The following is a 22,711-nucleotide window of genomic DNA, read 5'->3' as shown; positions in this document are numbered from 1 at the left end:
AGTATAAATTATTTGTGTAAAATGTTGTAGACATGTAAGTGTATTTTTTTTTAAGGAATGTACGTGTATATCTATTTGTTGACAGGATGTGTGTATATATTAATTTTTTGTTGATATTATATATCAATTAAATCCTACTATTTTTCCTTCAAAAAATTGATCGGGCTAAAAAAACTTATTATTTCTATAATAAGAGGTTTGTTTGCCAATTTCTATAATAATAAGTTGAAAAATGCTAAAGAATGTGACACTTTGTTGTTTTCACATCCATTGTTATCTAGAAACATATGGAAATGATCAAAAAACTCAACGGTATTTTTTATTTCTTTAAAGTTAAATTATAAAATATATTAGTATCTATATAATATTTTTGATTGACTATATTTTAAGTGCTTATAAAATATATTAAAAAATGATGAGAAAATGGATATTCAACTTTTTTGTGTGTTAACCCTCCATCTCTCGGGAAAAGGGGGTTTGATAATATATTTTATTTTATTTAGAGGTGAAATATTTTGAGTTAAATTGTTAAAAATGCTTTTAGTATCTATAATGAATTATTTAGAGTAAACTATCAAATTGGTATCTGTCTTTGTAAATCACTATCAAATTAGTTTTCAAATTCCAATGCAGTAAATGCACAAATTTTTATAAATTCTTGCCACCTTGGGTGCTTAAACTAATCTCTGTCTTTGTCAAAATTTTCTCTATAAAGGTCACTCATCATGTAACAAATGCTTTAAGTACATTGTTTAAAGAACCTATTACAAAAATCATGTCTTAAGGCAAATAACGTGTGAGTTTTCCTCGACTATAGCGCGAGTAAGGTATAACATTTCATTACAAAATCAAACGCTTATCAAAGTAATAAAAAACTATTTTTATCGTCAACAAATACATGTGATAAAGGACTTTGACCCGACTATCTTGTGTGTCACACATATTGTTTGAGGAAGATTAAATACATTATATTTATTTCTTATGATAACTAAATATTTGACTTAAAATCGATTAATAATGCCGGTAGAAATTACCTACATATAAAATATAGTATGTCACGAAAACAAAATGCCTGTTTTAATTCATGTACACATATTTTTCGTTATTTGCAAGGGCAGAAAATAAAAAATTATTAAATTCAAAAGTTGAATAATGAAATAATAATAATAATATTGTTGTGCGTCACTCCTTGCGTAAGTAGTTTGGATTGTCAGCGTTGGTTGGCTCATAGTTCCTTTTACCTGTTGAAAACAAAACATATGGAGTAACATTTTAGTCAGAAATTCAAAGCTACGCACTTGATTAAACTAATTATCGAAAAATGGCGGAAGAAATTAGACAAAAGGACGACGTCGATTCATCTTCGAAATCTAAAAGCTTCTGGTCTTCACTCCGTTGGATTCCCACTTCTACCGATCATATCATCGCCGCTGAGAAACGCCTTCTTTCCATTATCAAGTAAGTAGTACAATTCAATTTCGAATTCTTTCTTTCTTTCTTTTACGCTTTTAATAAACTTACTTGAATTTCTTTGTTTTTTAGGACTGGGTATGCTCAAGAGCATGTTAATATAGGTTCTGGTCCTCCTGGCTCTAAAGTTAGATGGTTCCGTTCAACCAGTAACGAGCCACGCTTTCTCAACACTGTTACATTTGATAGTAAACCCGATTCTCCTACACTTGTTATGGTTCATGGATACGCTGCTTCTCAGGGTTTCTTCTTTCGCAATTTTGATGCTCTCGCCTCTCGTTTCAGAATCATTGCTGTTGATCAACTTGGGTCAGTTACTGAGTTATTATATAATATAATATAATATATGCTAAATCCTACTTTTCTCACCTGTAAGCTCGCTCTTATCCATCATTTCTATATATTTTTGCAGTTGGGGAGGATCAAGCAGACCTGATTTCACATGCAAAAGTACCGAAGGTAATTAGTTAACAATTACGCTTTCATTTTTGCTCCACTTTTAAGTTCACCGTTTGTTTACCTACTTAAATGTTGTTGTTGTTGATCTTGCAGAAACTGAGGCATGGTTCATTGATTCTTTCGAGGAATGGAGAAAAGCCAAAAATCTTACCAATTTCATACTGCTTGGACATTCTTTTGGTGGTTATGTTGCTTCCAAATACGCGCTCAAGGTAAGTATTCCATTCTTGCATTTCATTAAAATGATAAATGATACCGACTTCTTAACTTTCTTTTCCCAATCGGCCTGATGCATATTTTCGTATAGCACCCTCAGCACGTACAACACTTAATTTTGGTGGGACCTGCCGGGTTTACAGAAGAAACAGATCCAAAGACTGAGTTTGTTACTAAGTTTCGAGCAACATGGAAGGGAGCAGTTCTGAACCATCTATGGGAATCTAATTTTACACCTCAGAAAATTGTCAGGTAAGACTATTGTGTCCCATTTTTATCATCCTATGATAAGTTAGCATACATTTTTTAATCAGACAGTTTAAGATGCTCTGTGATGCTGTGTATACTTTTATTTATAACGAGGCTTGTGTATACAATTTTCCATTATTATATTCGTTCTTGTGGGTTGTGCCTCACCTCAGTTTGTTGATACTCTAGAGTCTTTTACTATTTGAGGGTTCTGAAAGATTGTTTGATTATTTCATCTGAAAGATTGTTGACACTTTAGATGCTCATTCTAACCATATCTTAAAATTTATAATAAGTTGTCTTTGAAATGAAGTGTTGGTTTTCATGATATTGTAATGCATTTCGCACGAGTTCAGGTCAATATTGCTGGACTCCCTTCCTTTAATATGTATTTGTAATTTTTTTATAACTGAAGTTGACCGACATATTGACTTAAGTTCTCTCGATTACTAATGAGTTCTTGTTAATATCTAGTTGGTAATTTTGTTAGCACTGAAGTAGACCGACATATTGACTTAAGTTCTCTTCGTCGCTGTTGGGTTATTATTACTAACTCTAAAGCCATGGATGTAATCATTTTCGATGAATTTTTATGACCCTTGGCTTAATTAATGGTTGGAAACTTGGAGTTGCCCCCATGTAACTAAGAGGTCACAAGTGGTTAGACTGCTATTGAAAGGATTCTTCCGTGGCAAGAGCTTTATTGTATATGAGCATGGTGTCTGTTTTTCTCTTATTATGGTTATAAGCAGAAGGAGCTTGTTGCCTGGATTGTATAAAGTATAAAATGGAATCACTATTCTGCATGCCAACATTGTTATATTATTTTGTTGATTTTATTAACAGTTTTTCTGATGCATTTGTGGCAGAGGTTTAGGTCCTTGGGGTCCTAACATGGTCCGCAAATATACAAGTGCTAGGTTTGGTACACATTCAACCGGGCAAAAACTGATTGACGAGGAATCAAGTCTGCTGACTGGTATGGCAAGATATTAAATTGATATATGGTTTAAAATTTAAATGTAACAGATTCTAATTCTAATTTGTTTTTCTATCTATTGAAGATTATGTTTATCATACATTGGCGGCCAAAGCTAGTGGGGAGCTGTGTTTAAAATATATTTTTGCATTTGGAGCATTTGCTAGGATGCCCCTTCTTCAAAGGTTTGGCAATCATTCTCTTCCCATCTGATTAGCTGTTTTAAGTAAATGTATTCTGATTTCAGATGAATCAATAATATTGTCTTGAATACTTTCCAATCATGTCATACATAGAGATATTATTGATCCGAAGTCAATAGAGCCTGCTTTTTTGAGATGCGATTCTTTTTTGTTTTCATTTTTGGGATGAACAATCGATTAGTCATTTAACTCTATAACCTTATAAAAATTGTAGCACCACTTGCCCACTCCTATTGACTTCATTGTTCTTGTTTTGGTGTAGTAACATACTACTCCCTCCGTCCCAAATTGTATGTCGCTTTGGAAAAAAAATTTGTCCCAAATTATATGTCGCTTTACAATACCAATGAAATATTAATGTTACTTTTCCTATTATATCCTTAATTCTTAATTACTCCCTATTCTTTCAATTATTTCATTTATCTTTTCCATACCATTTATTAAGGATAATTTTGTAAAACAATTCATAATTTCTCTTCCCCACACAATATTAATTACATTTCTTAATACGTGTGAAATGGCCAAAACGTCATACAATTTGGGACGGAGGGAGTAATCTATTGACATATTTTTAAAACTTTTAGATAAGAACAGCATATACCAACTAGGCAACTACATGTTTGGGAAAAATAGAATAGGTTAGTAGCTGCTGATGGTGATTCAAAACTCAGCATCTGATGATTTGCACATATCTATGATGTATCACCAGGAGCACATGTGCATCCCTGCATCCTGATTTCTGAGAGGAATGTTGGGGACTGTGGGGAGGGGGAGTAAAGGGAGCAGTAAATAGGAAGCAAATAAATATCTAACTTTTTACCAACACAATCAAGATAACTGTTGCGCCTTGTATCATTTGTAAGGACTCTTTAAGCCCCAAGGTCTTCCCTACCTTGAACTGGAGCATTATCCCTTCACCCTATATTTTTATCATCAAAAAAGAAAAAAGCTTGGTGAGGGAGTTGACCTTGAATTCGTGGTGTGGCATATTACTGACTGATGAATATCCGTGCCTCTTGGGTAAGAATGGAAATGTCTAACCAAGCATTCGGGCAGAAAATTAAAACATGAACTTAAGGAAAAAAAATCAGGAACCATGAGAAAAGCTGAATCAATCATTTTTTTGTCTGCAAATTTTAGATAAATATCTTAATTATTAGGATTAATATCCCATGGTTTTTAGCCAATGTCTTGTTAACCTCTCTACAGTTTCAATTTTAAATACGGACTCCCCATTTGTTGACTTTGGGTGTAATGTGTTATACTACATCACTTTTTTGCAGTGCTCAAGAGTGGAAGGTGCCCACCACATTCATATATGGTTACGAAGATTGGATGAATTATGAAGGTGCCCAAGAAGCTCGCAAGCATATGAAGGTTCCATGTGAAATTATCAGGGTCCCTAAGGTATCATTTTTTAATCATTAACCAAAACATGAAACAATCTTTGCAATATTAGAACTAACAAAATTAATTACTTCTATCGTAGGCCGGCCATTTTGTGTTCATTGACAACCCAAGTGGCTTCCATTCAGCTGTGTTTTATGCTTGTCGAAGGTTTCTTACCCCAAATTCGGACAATGAATCTCTTCCCGAAGGGCTATCGTCTGCTTAGGATTTAATTTTGCATCAATCCAGTGTATATTAATATGGTTATTAATTTTTTTTTACTTCATAACTGAATGAAGCCGTGTCTTGTTTCTCAGTGAAGTGGAATATAATGGAAATATATGTAATTGTAATAACAATAATATTGATTTGTTGGGGAACTTTGAGGACAAAAACATATTCTGGTAAAATTTTGTTGCACATGCGACAAACATATGCTGTGAAATGCGAATGTGTCATATAACATAAGATCAAATATTTTTCACGAGAACAATATCTACTGATTTACGCAAGGTCCTACACAATCAGAACTCCCACGGAATTTGTCCTGGTTTTTTTTTTTTTTGAAAGGAATTTGTCCTGGTTAGTAAGTTACTACTTACCGGTACTTTTTACCAATATTTTCCCTGCTGTGTTTGCTTTGGAGACTTGCTCGAACGAAGAAAAAGTGATGGAGTTAAAAAAGGAGTGTAAAGTGTACTACTCCATTGATTTAAGGGGTAAACAAGTAGCCACTTGTGTTCAACGGCAGGTGAATGGATATTTGTTTGTGTATGTTTGGTAGTACCATGAGTTTGTTAAGATTACAGAGTCCTCATCTGTAGTTTTTAGAAAATTACGGGTGTCTCGTCAAGGTTATTTTGATATCAAATATGCACAATCTTTTTTACGTAATTTTAAATAAGTGAAAATTGTTTGTCACTAAGATGGAACGACAATAGTGATAGATATTTGAGTCTTAACTATTTTTTTTTTCGAGTCTTAACTATTTGGTTGAGAGTTTATATATAATCGTTGCGTATTGAAAAATATGTGTTTGGATAGAACAATCATGTAAATAAATTACAGATATCTCAAAAAATTATTCTTTGTATTTGCTAACGATTACTTTTGTTCAACTAAAAATTAGATCTGTAATTTTGTGTAAATGTTTTTTTAACTAATTATTATTATTATTATTATTATTATATCGTATACAATTGGGAACTATTTATTATTATCATTACATTTGTTTGGAAAGAATGTGTTAAAATTACATATACATATGCCAATTTGAAAAATGAATCAAGAGTCTAAATTAGATCATAAACCACTTGGACTGTATAATCATATTTACCATGAGCTTATAGCTTATTTCACGAGCTTATAAGCTATTTTTGAGAAGCTATTTCAAGTAGTGTTTGAGCTTATAACTTATTGTTTTTTCTTCCACTTTTACCCTTGTTATTTTATTTGAATACCAGTTTTACCCTTATATTTAAATGACAATGTAATTATTATTATTTGGCAACGGCACAGGACGTCCCTTTAAATAAAATACTGGGCATGGTTAATATTTTTGTTTGTATGTACGTGACTTAATTTAAAACATAAAGATAGTTGATTACGTCTACGTACTTATTTTTTATTTATGATTTTTTTTAATAATATTTATTATTTTTATTATTATCTAGCAACTCTGCTAATAGGACGTCCCTTACAAAATCACTACCAAATAAAAAATATGGGACGTCCCTTACGTATTTATTGTTTAATATTTTTGAAAGAAAATAACCACGTTTATGAAAGGTTTTGTTTAATTTTTTTATGAAGTATAAAAACTGAAATAAAATAAATTTTAATCAGAACATTAGCAAATTTATTAATTTAAAAATAATATATGGAAGAAATATTGAATTAATATATTAAATTTTAAATATTTTTAATATCAATTGATATAAATTTTATTATTAATTAGGAGTACCCTTTTATGGCATTTTACATTTATCAGCTAGTTGAACCGCTAATTTTACCAAACACTTTAACTAGTTGATAAGCTATAAGCTATCAGCTAGCTTATAAGCTATCCGCTATTTTTACCAAACAGAACCTTAGAAGATTCACTTCAAAACCCTCCCCATATTATCTGGATATATTTTATTTGAACTTGAACAAATGTGTGTATGTGTTTTTTATTACTCACATCAAAAGCATGAGCTGAGTTCAATTAAAAAGGTCAAAAACAATGACAAACACTTGCTTTCATGCATCTTCAATTGTATCTCTCTCTCTCTCTCCTAAGAGCTGCCATTGAAGTTAAAATGGAAAACGACCTATCATATCTGCATAAAAACGCTGATTGAGTGAGTGAGTCTGCAAATTGTCGTGGGGTATTGAATTCCGGGTTTCACGTTGTGGGGCCATTATTAAATTTGACATTGGGACTTTCTTTCCTCACAACAAATACAGTAAAACGAAATTCACAGGAATACATTAACGCAGGGCAGGCTTTTATTTGTTTCAGACTTTAGGCCATGCAATGCACCCTACATCTACTAAATTTATCACACACAAGCAATAATAATAATACAACTTCAACTTCAACTTCTTCTTCATGACTTTTCCAACTCAACTTTGTCAGTGTCTAGAATTGGATTCTTTTATATCGTCAGTCAATAACACTCTGGTGGGACCTATTATATGAATGAATACATATATACATACGAGTAGTATCTTCGTACTAGTATGCAACTATGTATGTCTCCACCATATTATATATTAGTGCGTGTGTGACAATGCACTTGGGTCCGGGTTCTGCTCAAAATTCCTAGTACATACGCCCCTAGTATTAAAGTTAGGCTTGGTTTGGCTTATAGTAATAGTTGAGAGTTGTAACAGTTAATAGATAACCGATGACCTAACTAATGGCGCCGTTTAAGGTAGGCGATCAACATGGGTCTCGTTTGGTAAGAGACCAGTTTTGAATAAAATATGAGTTACCTATGACTGCTAGTAATCTGTATTAAATAAATTACATTAACAAATTAAATGCCAAAGTCATTTTAGGTAGTTTCAATTTGTAAACAAAAATTAACATTTTAGATTCATTCATTAAATAATATATATAATCTTTATTATAGACCACATACATCATTTAATGAATGAATCTAAAATGTTAATTTTTTTTGCTTATAATAGTGATCGTATGGTGTATTTAGGAACAATTTTTTTTTCTCAATGGGTGCTTAGAATTAGGGACAGAGGGAGTATTATGTTTTTTGAGGGAACGGAGGGAGTATTATGTTGTTAGCCGTAATCCTATTTAATTCAAATATTCGTATGTTTTCTATTATTGTCTTTTGCTTTAAAAATTTAAGGGTTAATAGTGTTTTTCACCCCTGTAATATATGCAATTTTCGGTTTTCGCCCCTATAAAATTTTCGGTTTGATTTGTTCCCTCGTAAAATTTTTATTTTCCAGAAAACACCCCTAATAGGCCATTTTCAGAATTTTTTTTCAAGAAATTTTGGTTTTTGAATGGCCTATTAAGGGTGTTTTCCGAAAAATAATTTTTTTACGAGGGTGCAAATCAAACCGAAAATGACGTATATTACAGAGGTGAAAAACACTATTAACCTAAAATTTAATTATAATACAAAATCATGCCCCAATTAGTCAAATTAACTAACCCTTTAATAAACATCCCCACCCAAAAATTCAATAGGCAAAAATATGCATAACAAAATCATTTACTTAAATTGACAATAACACCATTTACGTCAATTGTTTGTAAAATTATTTGAGTTATTAAAGATCAACTTTAAAGATTAAAATATACTATCCTAATGGGTCAACCTGCCAAGAAATCTATGCCATTCAAAATGCTCTTTCTAAATCCAATGGCTCACAACCAATTTACAAACCAACAAAAAAAAAAATTGTAGTCTCTTTTGGTAGGAGACCCATTAAGGTCGCCTACCGTAGTCGGAGCCCTAACTAATAACTTAATTATACTGAAAGATCTTCGTTAGAGCTAAAATATTATACCTCCACCCTTTTAAAAACAATTTTTAGATCTAGTTTTGTGTTGTCACAAGATTTAGGCATGCAATTCAAGCACATACATTAACAAAAAAAAAAAAAAAAAAAAGTAGAAGAAAGAATCAAATAATGCATTTTTTAAATAATTAAATGATATATTTTTTTCTTGTTCGCACCTACCCGATTCATATTCGTTTTATTTGAGATTAGACCATCTAAATATTTTAGTTAGTGTTTGTCACTCCTAACATCTTGACGAAGCTCTACCACTAATGGATAAGCTAAAAAGTTGAATTTGATTGCTAAAACTAACGGTTAAACTAATAGATAAGTATAATGTGACATACAACTATATTTTTTAATCTATAAAATTTAAGTTCAAAAGCGATAAAAAAAAAACATCTTAAAGACAGTACTAGCGAAAATTGTTACAAAACATCTCTACTTACTTAGATCATGCGAGATAAGCTAGCTATCTTCTACTCCCTCCGGCGCTATTTATAAAAAATAATTGACTTTTTTGATTCATTGCATAAATGATATATTTAGTCTATATTTTAGATAAGATACATCAATTACTCAATGAATCTAAAAAGTTAAATTTTTCTCATAAATAAAATGGAAGAGAGTATAACAACATTAACCAAACTAGCATCATTTTTCAAAGGGTAAAACAGACACACACAAACATATAATGAGCATAATTTTTGCTCATTGAAAAGGTAAGAAACACTCGTTAGAAAGTACCAAACAAAGAATTTGACAAAATAAAACATTAAATGATTAATAATGAAATAAAGTGAAAATTAAAAAACTAATTTAAAAAGATAATGTGTTGATGGATGCACTATCAACTAGTGTGTATGATTATTGTAATTGTTTGTGGTGCTGGTTTGCATAAAATAAAAAGGTGACAACTAGGGTACCCATGGAAGAATGGTGGGTAATTTACTCAACCAATATACATTAGCTACATAAACACATTTTTAAATGGTATCCATGAACTATCTTGACCCCACCAACAAATTGCTTATTGGGTTAATTACCCATCAAAGGTAATCTAGAAAAAACCAAATAAAAAACTTGGAAAAAATAAAATAAAATTATCACAAGTGGAAGCACGTGGTGTTGTGTTGCAACATGATACATTTCTAAAAAACTTTTTATCGACTAACCATTTTTGTTTTCTATTAGGAAAAGTAACAACTTTCGATGGAGCGCACAACCCATTCGCCCTTTTTCGATGTTCTTGTCCGGTTCCATTCCATGTCATCATACCTTAACGGCTACTTTTGTTTATGTTCCTAACTTGACACGTGGACACATCCTTTTCCATGACCATGGTCAACGAACTTGTTTCGTGCAAGGAATTCCGGAAGTGGACCATTTGAAAACGGCGCCGTTTAGTCAAAGCTACTCCATTAGCATAATTTCTTCACGCAGCAATTAAGGATCAATTAACACTGAAGGAGTGAATTGATAGTGCGCATAATCATCATCATCATCATCATCACGAGTCTTATTTATACTAGGGTGCTTTGAACTTTGAAGGGTTACATTTAGCTAAAGAGTGAGACCATATGTATTTGCTTCTTTATTAGTCATAAATATGAATGAATTGGTTGTCATATTTTTGGGACCTCTATTTACTTTGTACTTAACTTTTCATCTTTAATTGAAGTTGGCTTGAATATTTGCTTTGTAGTTTCACTTTCTACAAGACTAAAAGAGGATCCTAAATAAACAATAATTCAGACATTTTAATTTGATTCAAAACTAATCACACAACAAATTGTCATTACATTACATGAAACAAAAAGTGAACAATAATGGCCATGAAGGGATGAAATTTTCCAATGAAAAATCAAGAAGCAGGGGAAGGTAGTGTGGTGGGATCAGCAGAGGAAGGGATATCAGGTCCAACACGACAACCTTCAAGCATGAAAACAATATCATTAATAGAAGGTCTATCAAGAGGATCATGTGCTGTGCAAAGTAGTGCAACTTTAACACCTAACAAAAACTCTTCCCATTCTGATGATTCTTGATCAATCTCAAGCAAACCAGGTTCCAATAACTCCGAAATCAAACCTCTTTGTAACTGCTTCTTCACCCACTTCACTATATCTTCATCTTGTGTAAACATCACTGCTTTTCTCCCTGTCAATATCTCCAACAACACTATCCCAAAACTGTAAATATCACCTTCCTTTGTTACTTGTCCAGATAACACTGCTTCCGGTGCCACGTAGCCTAAAGAACCAACTGGCGTCGTTGTTGAGGACGACGCAGTTGTTTCTATTGGACTATTAATCATTGTTAACCGGTCAAGCCCAAATTCGGATAAATGGGCTTCAAAATCAGCATCGAAAAGAACATTTTGTGGCTTAACATCGCCATGAACAATTTCCACCGAGTGTAAATAACCCAAGCCACGAGCAATACCTAATGCAATCAAATGACGCATTGGCCAATTCAAAACATGACCATCTTGTTGTGAAGCTTCTTGAAGCAATGTACCTAAATTTCCATTTGGCATGTAATCATAAACTAATAGTCTTACATCAGGTGGTGGTCCTGCATAATATCCACGTAAAACTGTTAAGTTTCTATGCTTAACTTTGCCTAATGATTCTGCTTCTTTGCGGAATGTAGCTTCATCCATCAATGTTGATCCATTTGGAAGTCTACGAATTGATAGAACCATTCCGTCTTGATATGAGGCTTTGAAAACAAGTCCATGTTTTCCTCTGCTTAAAACGTTTTCTTCATCAAAGTTTCTTGTTGCTTCTAATGTTTCAGCATATGTGATTTTGTTGTTGAATACTATGAGTTTTGGTCCTCCATTTTCACCACTTCCTCTACTGTTTCTTTCTCCATTTGAGCCTGCACTTGGACTGCGTTTCTTCTCACCTGTTACGCCTTCTCGGAGCTTTCTTCGCCACCTTAAGAGACTATAAACATAGCCACAACAACACAAAGCTAAAAGACATAGTCCTGCAGCTGCAACACCTATGATGATGATTAGTCTTTTTCTCTTTCGTCTTTTTGATTTCCCACATTCTCTATGCAATGGTTTCCCACATAACTTCTTGTTCATTGCGTATACGGATGGGTCATTGAATCTAGAACTCAGCATTGGTGGAATCTCACCGTCGAGGTTGTTGTTGGAAACATTTAAATACTTCAAACCCGAAATGCGCGAAAGACCAACTGGAATTACTCCTGTCAATTGATTTGAAGAGAGGTTCAAAGTCTTCAAATTTGATAATTTTGATAAGGATTGTGGTATGTGACCAGTAAAATGATTACCATCCAAATCAAGTGAATTCAAAGCAGAACACTTTGAAATCTCATCTGGGATCTCACCTTTAAATCCATTGTGTCCTAAATTAAGCTCCTTTAAACGTGAAAGTTTAGAGATAACACTTGGAACAATGTTACCTGCTAAACGATTTGACTGAAGCTCAAGCACTTCAAGTTGAGAACAACCACCAATCTGATTAGGTATTGAACCAGAAATGAAATTGCGAGACAACGAAAGAACAACCAAGGAACTTAGAAAACCATAGGTTGTTGGAATGCTGCCAACAAAATCATTGGAACTCAGATTAAGATACTTTAGACTAACAATGCTGCTGAAACCCTCAGGAACAGAACCATTCAAATGGTTTTCATCAAGTGCCACAACTTCCAAACTAGGTAAACCAAAAACCTCAACAGGTAACTCACCTGAAAGATTTTGTTTGCTTAAATCCAACACTCTCAGTTTCATCAAATTCCCCAATGTAGCTGGAACACTACCAGAAAAGCCACAGTGACTCAAATTAAGAACCTGCAAAGCGGTCAAGTCTCCAATTTGAAACGAAACTTGACTGGAGAATCTATTATTGCTGAGATTCAAAACACTCATGTTACCTAACTGCATGATTTCCGAAGGCAAAATCCCATTCAATTTATTGTTGCTTAAATCCAAAATCTCTAACTCATTAAGCATTCCATAACTTTTTGGAATTGAACCAGTAAAATAGTTACCACCAAGAGATAACTCCTTCAAACTTTTCAATTCACCAAGAAAATAAGGAATGAGACCTGATAATCGATTTCTTTGAAGATAAAGAACCTTCAACAACCTACATTTAACAATGCTACTTGGAACAACACCAGATAACAAATTATCAGAAAGCCTTAACTCTTCTAACAAAAAAAGATCTCCAATATCTTGAGGCAGAACACCTGAAAATGAGTTTCCAGAGAGATCAAGACCCTTCAAAGATTTCACATTGGTCAACCAAGAAGGAAACAAAGTGTGAATAATGTGATTCTCTTTAAGGTCTAAAATCTCCAAGAAATAATCAATACATTTTCCATTTTGAGGGTTTGAAATACCCGTGATCCTATTAAACCCAAGTTGAACAATACGAAGATTAGTAGCATTGTTATTATTGTTGTTGTCTTCATTGCAAAACAGTGTTGTGGGGACAAAACCAGAAAGTTGATTCCTGGAAAGTGACAGCACTTGAAGCTTTGGCATAGTCCCTATCGTGGAAGGAACGAACCCACCAATGAAATTATCCTCTGCACTAAGGTGCACCATAGAAGAACAGTTTGCAACAGCAGAAGGTAACGTTCCATGAAGATGGTTGCTGTCTAACCACAGATACTCCAAATGCTGTAATGCTCCGACAGTAAACGGTATTCCACCGGTGAAGTCATTATGTGAAAGATTGATGAGCTGAAGGTGAGATTTGGACGAAAAGTTCCCCGGAATGTTGCCGGAGAATGAGTTAGAAGAAAGATCAAGAAACCTTAGGGAGTTAGAGAGATTATTTGGTATTGTACCAGAGAGAAAGTTACGAGCAAGGTTGAGAATTTGAAGATTGGTGAGGGTGAGAAGTGAAGGAGGGAGATAACCAGAGAGAGAGTTGTTGTGAAGATAAACAGCACGTAGGAAGAGACAATGAGAAAGAGAAGAAGGTATTGATGAGTTAAGGTTGTTGGAATGGAGACTAAGTTTACGAAGCTGTGAGAGATTAGAGAGTGATGAAGATATTGAACCAGTGAGTTGAAGACGAGGTAAACGTATAGTGTGAACTCTGTTATTGTTGTTGTAACAGAGAATGCCATGCCAATCACATGGTGCTGAAGGTGTTGATGGATCCCAAGTTGTTAAGGCATTGAGTGGGTCAAGAAGGTTTAGTTTGAAGATTGTTAAGGCTTGGATTTCGGAATGAGATGAGTTGATTTGTGTTGCTGCAGCTGCTGAATGTGTTAAGGTTAATGCAATGAAGGTGAGAAATATAGCCGTTGTTGCCATTTGTGTGTTGTGAGTTGAATGAAGAAGAAGAAGAAGAGATGTACTACATAGTAATAATAATGTTTGGTTTGGTTGGTGGATACTGGGATTGGTGTTTGTTTGTTTGTTTGTACTAGCTAGTTATTCAGTTCACAGGAGCGTTTGCGCTCTAATCTGCTACTTTGGTCACTGCAAACGCTGCTGTTCCCCACAACAAGAGTCAGCTGTTGCTGTATTTCAATGTGTGATGTGATTCCCTCTCTCTTTCTTATTTTATGTTATGTAGATGGAAGAGTAATAATAGTATGTAATGTAATGTAATGTATAGTAGTACTAGTATTAAAAAAGAAACAAAATACGGATAAAAGCCTCAACTTTTGGAACATGTTCATTACATTACATACGGATTATTTGGATATCTACCGGTGGATACGACTTTTACAGTTTTACCCCACAATAATGGAATGGAAATGGATGTTGAGAAAGAAAGTCTTGCTTGGACAAATACAACACTTCAAGTTTAGACACACAAAAAACCAAGAAAAGATTAAAGAAAAATAAAATTATAATGTATCAATTGATGTCATTAAATACTTTTTGGCAAATGTTAATTTGTGCCCTCAATGACATATGTTAAATAACTCATTGTAGAAATATACGTGTTATAAGACGTGCAGTCAACTTCTTAAAAGTTAAACTATCATGTTTTCCGATGCAAAATTGTTCATTTTGAGTTCCTTAACATGAATTAAGATTCTCTTCATTTATGTCTTTCTCCATTTCTACCATTTGGAGAAATAAATACACATAAAATCTTAAAAAAGAGTAAAATATAATTAATGATTGTGGGACGCACCATCTATTTTTGTGTCTATCTTTCCAAATTGTAAACTCCATTTATTTTGTCAAAAGATGGGGATCTGAACCTCCTTAACATAGGTTATGATCCTCTCCATTTGATAAAATAAATGAAAATACACAATTTAGAGAGAGATAGACACATAAAATAGATAGTGGATTCCATCATCGTTGATTATTTTTTACCTTTTCCAATTTTTTTTGAATCTATATATCTCCAAATGGAGAAATTGAGAGGATACAAAATGAAGAAAATCTTGACTTCCTTAATATATGTTCTTAGGCACAAGTTAACGTCATCATACTTTTTATTTAATTTTGTTAGTTTTATATAAATATGTGCTTAAAATTAAAGTGTTGAGTGTGAGTAGAACCAAACTTTCTCATGGATGTTACCTTTCTGGTTGGTTGCCTTTTTTTCTTCATGTCGCTGTTGCTGACATCATCCTCGTTCGTAGTCGTATATCACTCAAATTTTCTCGCAAGTATTTGTGTTGTGATTATAATTTTACAACTGAGATTCTATTTTTTTTTTTTTTGTTTGGAATATTATCTTTAATTTTTAGTAAGAGAGTTTTCCCTTCCTCTATTCAATTAATGTATTTGTGTTGTGATTATAATTTACAACTGAGATTCTATTTTTATTTTTATTTTTATTTTTGGAATATAATCTTCAATTTTTAGTAAGAGAGTTTTCACTTCCTCGGTTCAATTAGGCTCTGTTTGGTAAAAATAGCGGATAGCTGATAAGTTAGCTGATAGCTTTTAGCTGATAAGATAAGCTAACTGAAATGTTTGATAAAATTAGCGGTTCAACTAGCTTATAAACGTAAAATGACATAAAAGGGTATTTTTAATTCATTATAAAATTTGTATCAATTGATATTTAAAATATTTAAAATTTCATAGTTTAAATATATTAATCTAATATGTCTTTCATATGTTATTTTTAAATTCATAAATTGGCTAATGTTTTATTTAAAATTGATTTTATTTCAGTTTTTAGACTTTATAAAAAAATTAAACAAAACCTTTAAAAAAAATTAATTGTTACCCACTAAAACAAAATTAAACGTATTGACCCAAAATCAAACAAAATTTTGTTTTTAGACTTAAAAACAAAATTAAACATAACGTAATATGATTTATTTAGGCAAACGTAACATATATTTTTTTAAGAAAAAATGTAGTTTTTATTTTTGTAAACATGAGCATATATTTTGTAAAAATAAATAAAAGCGTGAGCATATATATTTAGTTAAAGTGAAATCTGGGATTAAAAGTGCTATGTTTTTCTTCAACATAGTTATTTATTACAAATGGTAGATATGAATTTTTGTTAAATTGATAAGGGTAAAAATGAGACAAAAAAATGAGAAGCTATAAGCTATAAGCTCAAACGATACTTGGAATAGCTTCTGAAAAATAGCTTATAAGCTCGTGAAATAAGCTATAAGCTCATGGTCAAAAAGTGTTACCAAACAGAGCTTTTTTTGTAAAACGAGCTTATAAGCTATAAACTAAGAGCTAAAAGCTCTTTTTTTGGGTTTACCAAACAGACCCTTAATCTACTTACTATATATAAAAAAACAAATTCCTATGATTTTACCATTTTGCCCCTAAGAGGGGCATTTTTGTAATTTCCTATTGATGGGGGTGTGGTTAATGCCACCTCATCATTTTTAGGGTGCATTTCCTATTTTACCCCTCACCATTTTTTTTAATTATTTTTATATTTTTAATAACTTTTAACTATTTTTCAATTTTTTCACCCAAATTCAGTTGATTCTACATTGCCGTTGTGGGAGATTAAGGTATTTTTGACCCGTCTTTTTTCCAACTTTTCTACATTTTTTAGGAGAAGTTAGGTCAAACACACTATCAATTATTTTAATTTCAATATTGTTTTAATCATCACAACCTCACAAATATTTTTATTCACACTGTCATTTAATGATACCAAATACTTTTATTTCCTTTATTCAACCTCGCAAATATTAACACACACACACATTAACGTTTAGATTAATATTTTATGTCTGTCTGTCTGTGTTTTTGCTACGCTGATGCATATAATTTTTGGGCTTAAATGCTCTTTTGGTCCCTTAAGTATTTATTTGGTATCGCTTTGGTCCCTTAAATAAAAAAAAGTTCGTTTAGGTCCCTTAACTTTATTTAAAGTAACGGTTTGGTCCCTTCTGTTAATTTAATTCAAAAAAACGTTAAATTTTGGTCCCTTAACTTATTTAATTAGTATTAGTTTGGTCCCTTAACTTATTTAATTAGTATTAGTTTGGTCCCTAAACTTAACGTTTTTTTGAATTAAATTAACAGAAAGGACCAAACCGATACTTTAAATAAAGTTAAGGGACCTAAACGGACCTTTTATTACTTATGGGACCAAACCGATACTTGAAATTAAGTTAAGGGACCAATTGAGCGTTTAAGCCTAATTTTTTTTAGTGTTGCTTGGTTGAGTGATACCTCACCGATTGTTTTTAAATATTTTCCAATTTTTATGTTTTTAAAAACTTTTAATGATTTTCCAATTTTTTTATTTTTAACTATTTTACAATTTTTTCTCCCAAATTCAATTGCTTCTACACTGCCGTTGTGGGAGATTAAGATACCGTTTGACCTGGTTTTTTTTTTACTTCTCTACATTTTTAAGGATAAGTTAGGTCAAACACAATATCAATACGTACTTACTAGAAACAGAACTTTTTTTAATGCATAAAATTGAATAGAATGAATTTTGGCCAAAAGTTGTTGAATGCTACTTTAAAAAATTACTTCTCGACAATATATTTCACAAGCACCTCTTTTCAACTCACGCTGGGAACCTTTTCTTTTATTTTTTAATATTATATTTCAATATGTTTTCTTTTCATTTAACTTTATTTTACTTTATTTTTTTGAACCGTTCCATTTAATTTTATTATCTTTTTTTCAAAAGAATTTTATTATCTTTTTATCACTTATATATTTAATTTCAATATTGTTTAATCATCACAACCTCGCAAATATTTTTATTCACGCTCTCATTTAATCATATCAAATATTTTTATTTCCTTTCTTCAAGCTTTGGCCAAAAGTTGTTGAATGTTACTTTAAAAATTACTTCTCGACAATATATTTCACAAGCACCTCTTTTCAACTCACGCTGGGAACATTTTCTTTTATTTTTTAATATTATATTTCAATATGTTTTCTTTTCATTAACTTTTTTTTTTGGACCATTCCATTTAATTTTATTATCTTTTTTTCAAAAGAATTTTATTATTTTTTATCACTTATATATTTAATTTCAATATTGTTTAAACATTACAACCTCACAAATATTTTTATTCACGCTGTCATTTAATGATACAAAATGTTTTTATTTGATTTCTTCAACCTCGCGAATATACACACATACATTAACGTTTAAAGTAATATTTTATGTTCGTCTGTCTGTTTTTTGTTACGCTAATGCATATAATTTTTTTTTAGTATTGCTTGGTTGAGTGCTATCTCACCAATTTTTTTTAACTATTTTCCAATTTTCATATTTTTAAAAACTTTTGACTATTTTCCAATTTTTTGTTTTTAACTATTTTCTAATTTTGTTTCTCCCAAATTCAGTTGCTTCTACACTGCCGTTGTGGGAGATTAAGATAACGTTTGACCCGGGTTTTTTTTCTTCAACTTTTCTACATTTTTAAGGAGAAGTTAGTCCAAGTACAATATCAATTAAGTACTTGCTAAAAAAAGTACTTTTTTTAATGCATAAAATTGAATGAAATGAGGTTTGGCCAAAAGTTGTTAAATGCTACTTCAAAAGACTACTTCTCGACAATTTATTCCACAATGATCTCTCTTCAATTCACGTGGGGAACCTTTTCTTTTATTTTCTAATATTATATTTCAATATGTTTTTTTCTTCCATTTAATTTTTTTTAGCCGTTCCATTTAATTTTTGTAAGGAGGTTCCATTTAGTTTTATTACCTTTTTTTCAAAGAAATTTTATTATCTTTTATCACTTATATATTTAGTTAAATATCGTTTAATCATAACAACCTCACAAATATTTTTATTCATGCTATCATTTAATGATACAAAATATTTTTATTTTCCTGCTTCAACCTCGCAAATATACAGGCACGCATATTAGCGTTTAGAGTAATAATTTATGTGTGTCTGCTTTTTTGTTACGCTAATGCGTATAATTTTTATAAAATTTTGATTTTAATTAAAAGTAAAATTGTATATCTCTTTTCTTCAAAAAAGGTATAGATACCTAATAAAATTATGCTTATATATATATATATATATATATATATATATATATATTGCACCTTTATATCGTAACAAACTATGCATATCTTTTTCTTATTCAAAAAAACTAAACATTGCTAAATAGAAAATGTATTATTTTCTATTTTGTCAGCATCATATGATAGAATTTTGTATAAGTTTGATAATGACCCGAAATATGTCTTTCCTTATGTAGTGGGAATATAGTTGATGTAACACTATGGGAAAAATATTCCGTAGCTTTATCATTTACCATTTATTTACCTTGATTTCTTTGCTTCCATTTTGTAGTCAATGGAAACCCAAATTTATGTAACAATTGGTCAGGTTTGAGGCTGCTCATCAACCTACATCATCTGGCTGTTGAGAAGTTTAAGACTTAGTAAGTTTGCATTATGATTTCACAATACAGTGTTAGAGTAACTTATTATTTCACAGTTTGATTTGATTGTTTTTTGACAATGTTTCTTGAATTGTTGTCGTGACCTTAACACTTCTCAAGCTCATAGTCAAAGTTTCAGTTAGAACTTAAGTCAGAGTTCGACTTCTTTTCAATGTACTTCGTACAACGATTTTTTCAAACTGTCTCAGGTTAGGCCAATTGCTGAATTTATAAACTTGGTCACCGTCTGCTTTTTTATGCACAAACATGCTTTGAGTTTTTTTACGCACAAATTTAAAATACATATTCCATTATTCTTTATTTCATGTGCATAATTTGTGTTAGGAAACATACTGCATCGCTATTTGGAAAACAACTAAATTCAATCCTAACCAGTTTGGATTGTATTATAAGAGTTGTACCAAATGTTCGAAGACATCAATGTCAAATGGTGCTAGCTATATATCCACATGCAGAAGTGATGCTTAATTTCCATTTGTTTCAACAATGTTAATTGGTCAACGTGGTACATATAATGTACATGCATGCATTTATCTAGACTTTATATGAAGATGATAGGAAGATAAATTAGAAGTCATGCTACATTTTCTTTAGCTTAAAATTAGTTATGATATCTTTATTTTATAAATTATATGTAACTATATTCGCATACATCTTATCCATGTAAATATTCATTATACTAATATTGCAGTTATTTTTCTGTTTAGCATTTGCCAAACGACGTGTCAAGAACAATTTTGAAAGGAAAGCGCAAAACAATCACTCTCTTTGATGGGCAGACACAGAGACAGTATAACTGTCACCTCATTACAGCCGATAGAGCAAGCCATGAAAATTACTTGGGTGGGCAGTGGTTCAATTTCTACAGATAACGAGTGATGGAAGAAGGTGGTAAGCTCATCTTTGATCTTGAAAAGTCGCAGAAGAACTTGCAAATTCGAGTTGTTCCAAAGTAGATATTTGTTGTTGAACTATTTGAACTTCTACTATTTTGACGTACCGCTTTGGACTGTAGTCGTAAACTATCTTGACTTTGGGATGTCATTTGTTCTTTTCATTTTGTCTGATGTAAATATTGGCGAAAATCCCTTTTTGGTTAGTCTATGAAACTTGCAGTTTTTTATAAACCCAACTATTATGTAACGTTAATCTGCACATTGTTGGTTCCTTCATTGGTTCCAATTAGTATCATGTTAATTGTAATGTTGTTTTCCTAATCTCTTGAACAAAATAAAACATAATATTTTCCTACGGTAAATCTTTATAATGCTTTGGTAAATGTTTTAGAAATGTACATATATATAAGTTCTAATTAACACTGCAATTTGTTTTGTACCTAACACTTCTCAAATGAGATATCAAGGACATTTCTAAAAGGAACACGGAAAACAATCACACTCATCGACAAACAAGCTCAAAAAAGGTATAAGTGTCGCTTGATAACGGCAAAGAGAGCAAGTTACAAAAAATAGTTAGGCGATCAATGGTTCAAATTTTGCCGAGAACATATGTTAGAAGTAGGTGATAAATTAATTTTTGATCTAGAGAAGTCATCTAAAAATATGCACGTTCAAGTCGTTTCTAAATAAAGATTTGGTGTTCATGATCCGCACTTTCAACAGATTACCTTAACTCTAGATTATCTTCACTCACCGATGCTACTTCTTTGCTTGATTTCATTTGATGTAAATATGAGTATCAATCATTTTTTAGTAACTTTATAACAACAACACTCTTTTTTATAATTTTGGATAATATGTAAATTCACACATCATTGGTTCCTTTATTGGTTCTAATTGTTTTCATCCTAAATATTATGTTAATTCCTAATTTCATAAACTGATTATATGCTCTCTTAATCAGCTCATACATATTTTATAATGAATCATAATATTCCATTGTTTTAACATATCTTCTTTCGAAGAATTTTTTTATCGAATACGTTATTGAACCCGTGCGAAGCACGAGTTTGTAACTAGTTTGAGTTGAAAAACAAGAAGTTAGATTAGATGTCCTGGATCTAAATCCAAACGAAAAAAAATATAACATAACAAATAATTATCAACCTTTATTATTTAAAAATAAATAAATTTTTTGCTTTCTCTAACTATTTTTTAATGATGTTAAATTTACTTATCCAAATTGACATAATAATAAGAGTACATTCAAATCTCAAACCAACACTATTAAACCGACCCATCAAGTTAGAGAAGCACACTTTCATTAACTATTATATCATCCGATCACTATTATAAACAAAAATTGATTTTTTATATTCATTCAATAAACGATGTATCTGATATACATTGATTAATTCATTTGTGCAAACATATAATTGATCTTAAATAAATAGAACATTATATTTTCTATAAAAACAACACAACAAACAAATCAATGTTTAACTCATTCTTTCAAATACGATTCTATCAGCCAATTTAGCTCATTCTTGATAATTTTAACTCAATGTTTAAAGTGGATCAAAATTATAGGCTACACTATGTAGTTTTTATTAATTTATTTAATTTATTGGATAGGCGTTTCTACAGTGTCTCCTTGTCAGTTGCGAGAACATTACACTCGGTTCTCTTTAATTGCGGGGATGCCGCGCCATTCTCATTATGTCGTAATTTGATTTGCTTGTGTCCGGATGATATGGAAGGATCGTAACGACCAGTCTTCAAGAATACGGGATCAAATCCTTCCGTTTTCATTGAGAAAATCAAATTGAGTTCTTATTTATGGCTGAAAGGTAATAGGCCGTCCTTTACTTTATGTTATCATGATTGGTGGCAACACCCGTTACATTGTTAGGGTGCTTGCTTTTTTTTTATTTTAATTTTTGGTGTTGGAGGTGCCTCAAACTTCTCGGCAT

General features: G+C 31.6%; 2 protein-coding genes across 2 annotated transcripts; one reads left to right on the top strand and one right to left on the bottom strand.

The window, feature by feature from the left end:
- The first annotated feature begins 1,223 nt into the window (after positions 1 to 1,223).
- Positions 1,224 to 5,410, top strand: LOC11433250 (probable 1-acylglycerol-3-phosphate O-acyltransferase). Its single transcript, XM_003603685.4, has 9 exons — positions 1,224 to 1,458; positions 1,543 to 1,779; positions 1,883 to 1,929; positions 2,023 to 2,141; positions 2,237 to 2,397; positions 3,264 to 3,373; positions 3,459 to 3,558; positions 4,860 to 4,983; positions 5,066 to 5,410. Exons 1-9 carry the CDS (start codon positions 1,322 to 1,324, stop codon positions 5,189 to 5,191), a joined length of 1,161 nt encoding a protein of 386 aa, XP_003603733.1. The 5' UTR covers positions 1,224 to 1,321; the 3' UTR covers positions 5,192 to 5,410.
- A 5,315-nt stretch (positions 5,411 to 10,725) lies between these two features.
- On the bottom strand, positions 10,726 to 14,575 carry LOC11433249 (probable LRR receptor-like serine/threonine-protein kinase At4g36180). The gene has a single exon (XM_003603683.4). The coding sequence runs from the start codon at positions 14,300 to 14,302 to the stop codon at positions 10,850 to 10,852; it is 3,453 nt and encodes a 1,150-aa protein (XP_003603731.3). The 5' UTR covers positions 14,303 to 14,575; the 3' UTR covers positions 10,726 to 10,849.
- Positions 14,576 to 22,711: the final 8,136 nt, after the last annotated feature.

The sequence above is a fragment of the Medicago truncatula genome, chromosome 3 (assembly GCF_003473485.1).
Source record: "Medicago truncatula cultivar Jemalong A17 chromosome 3, MtrunA17r5.0-ANR, whole genome shotgun sequence".
Classification (NCBI taxonomy): domain Eukaryota; kingdom Viridiplantae; phylum Streptophyta; class Magnoliopsida; order Fabales; family Fabaceae; genus Medicago; species Medicago truncatula.
This window is presented reverse-complemented; position numbering and strand designations above follow the sequence as displayed.

What these genes read in the sequence shown, in the direction of transcription:
- LOC11433250 (XM_003603685.4), top strand. Translation starts at nt 1,322, where the DNA reads ATGGCGGAAGAAATTAGACAAAAGGACGACGTCGATTCATCTTCGAAA. An exon ending in CACATGCAAAAGTACCGAAG is followed by an intron (nt 1,930 to 2,022) that starts GTAATTAGTTAA and finishes TTGATCTTGCAG; the next exon opens with AAACTGAGGCATGGTTCATT. An exon ending in AGGATGCCCCTTCTTCAAAG is followed by an intron (nt 3,559 to 4,859) that starts GTTTGGCAATCA and finishes ACTTTTTTGCAG; the next exon opens with TGCTCAAGAGTGGAAGGTGC.
- LOC11433249 (XM_003603683.4), bottom strand. Translation starts at nt 14,302, where the DNA reads ATGGCAACAACGGCTATATTTCTCACCTTCATTGCATTAACCTTAACA.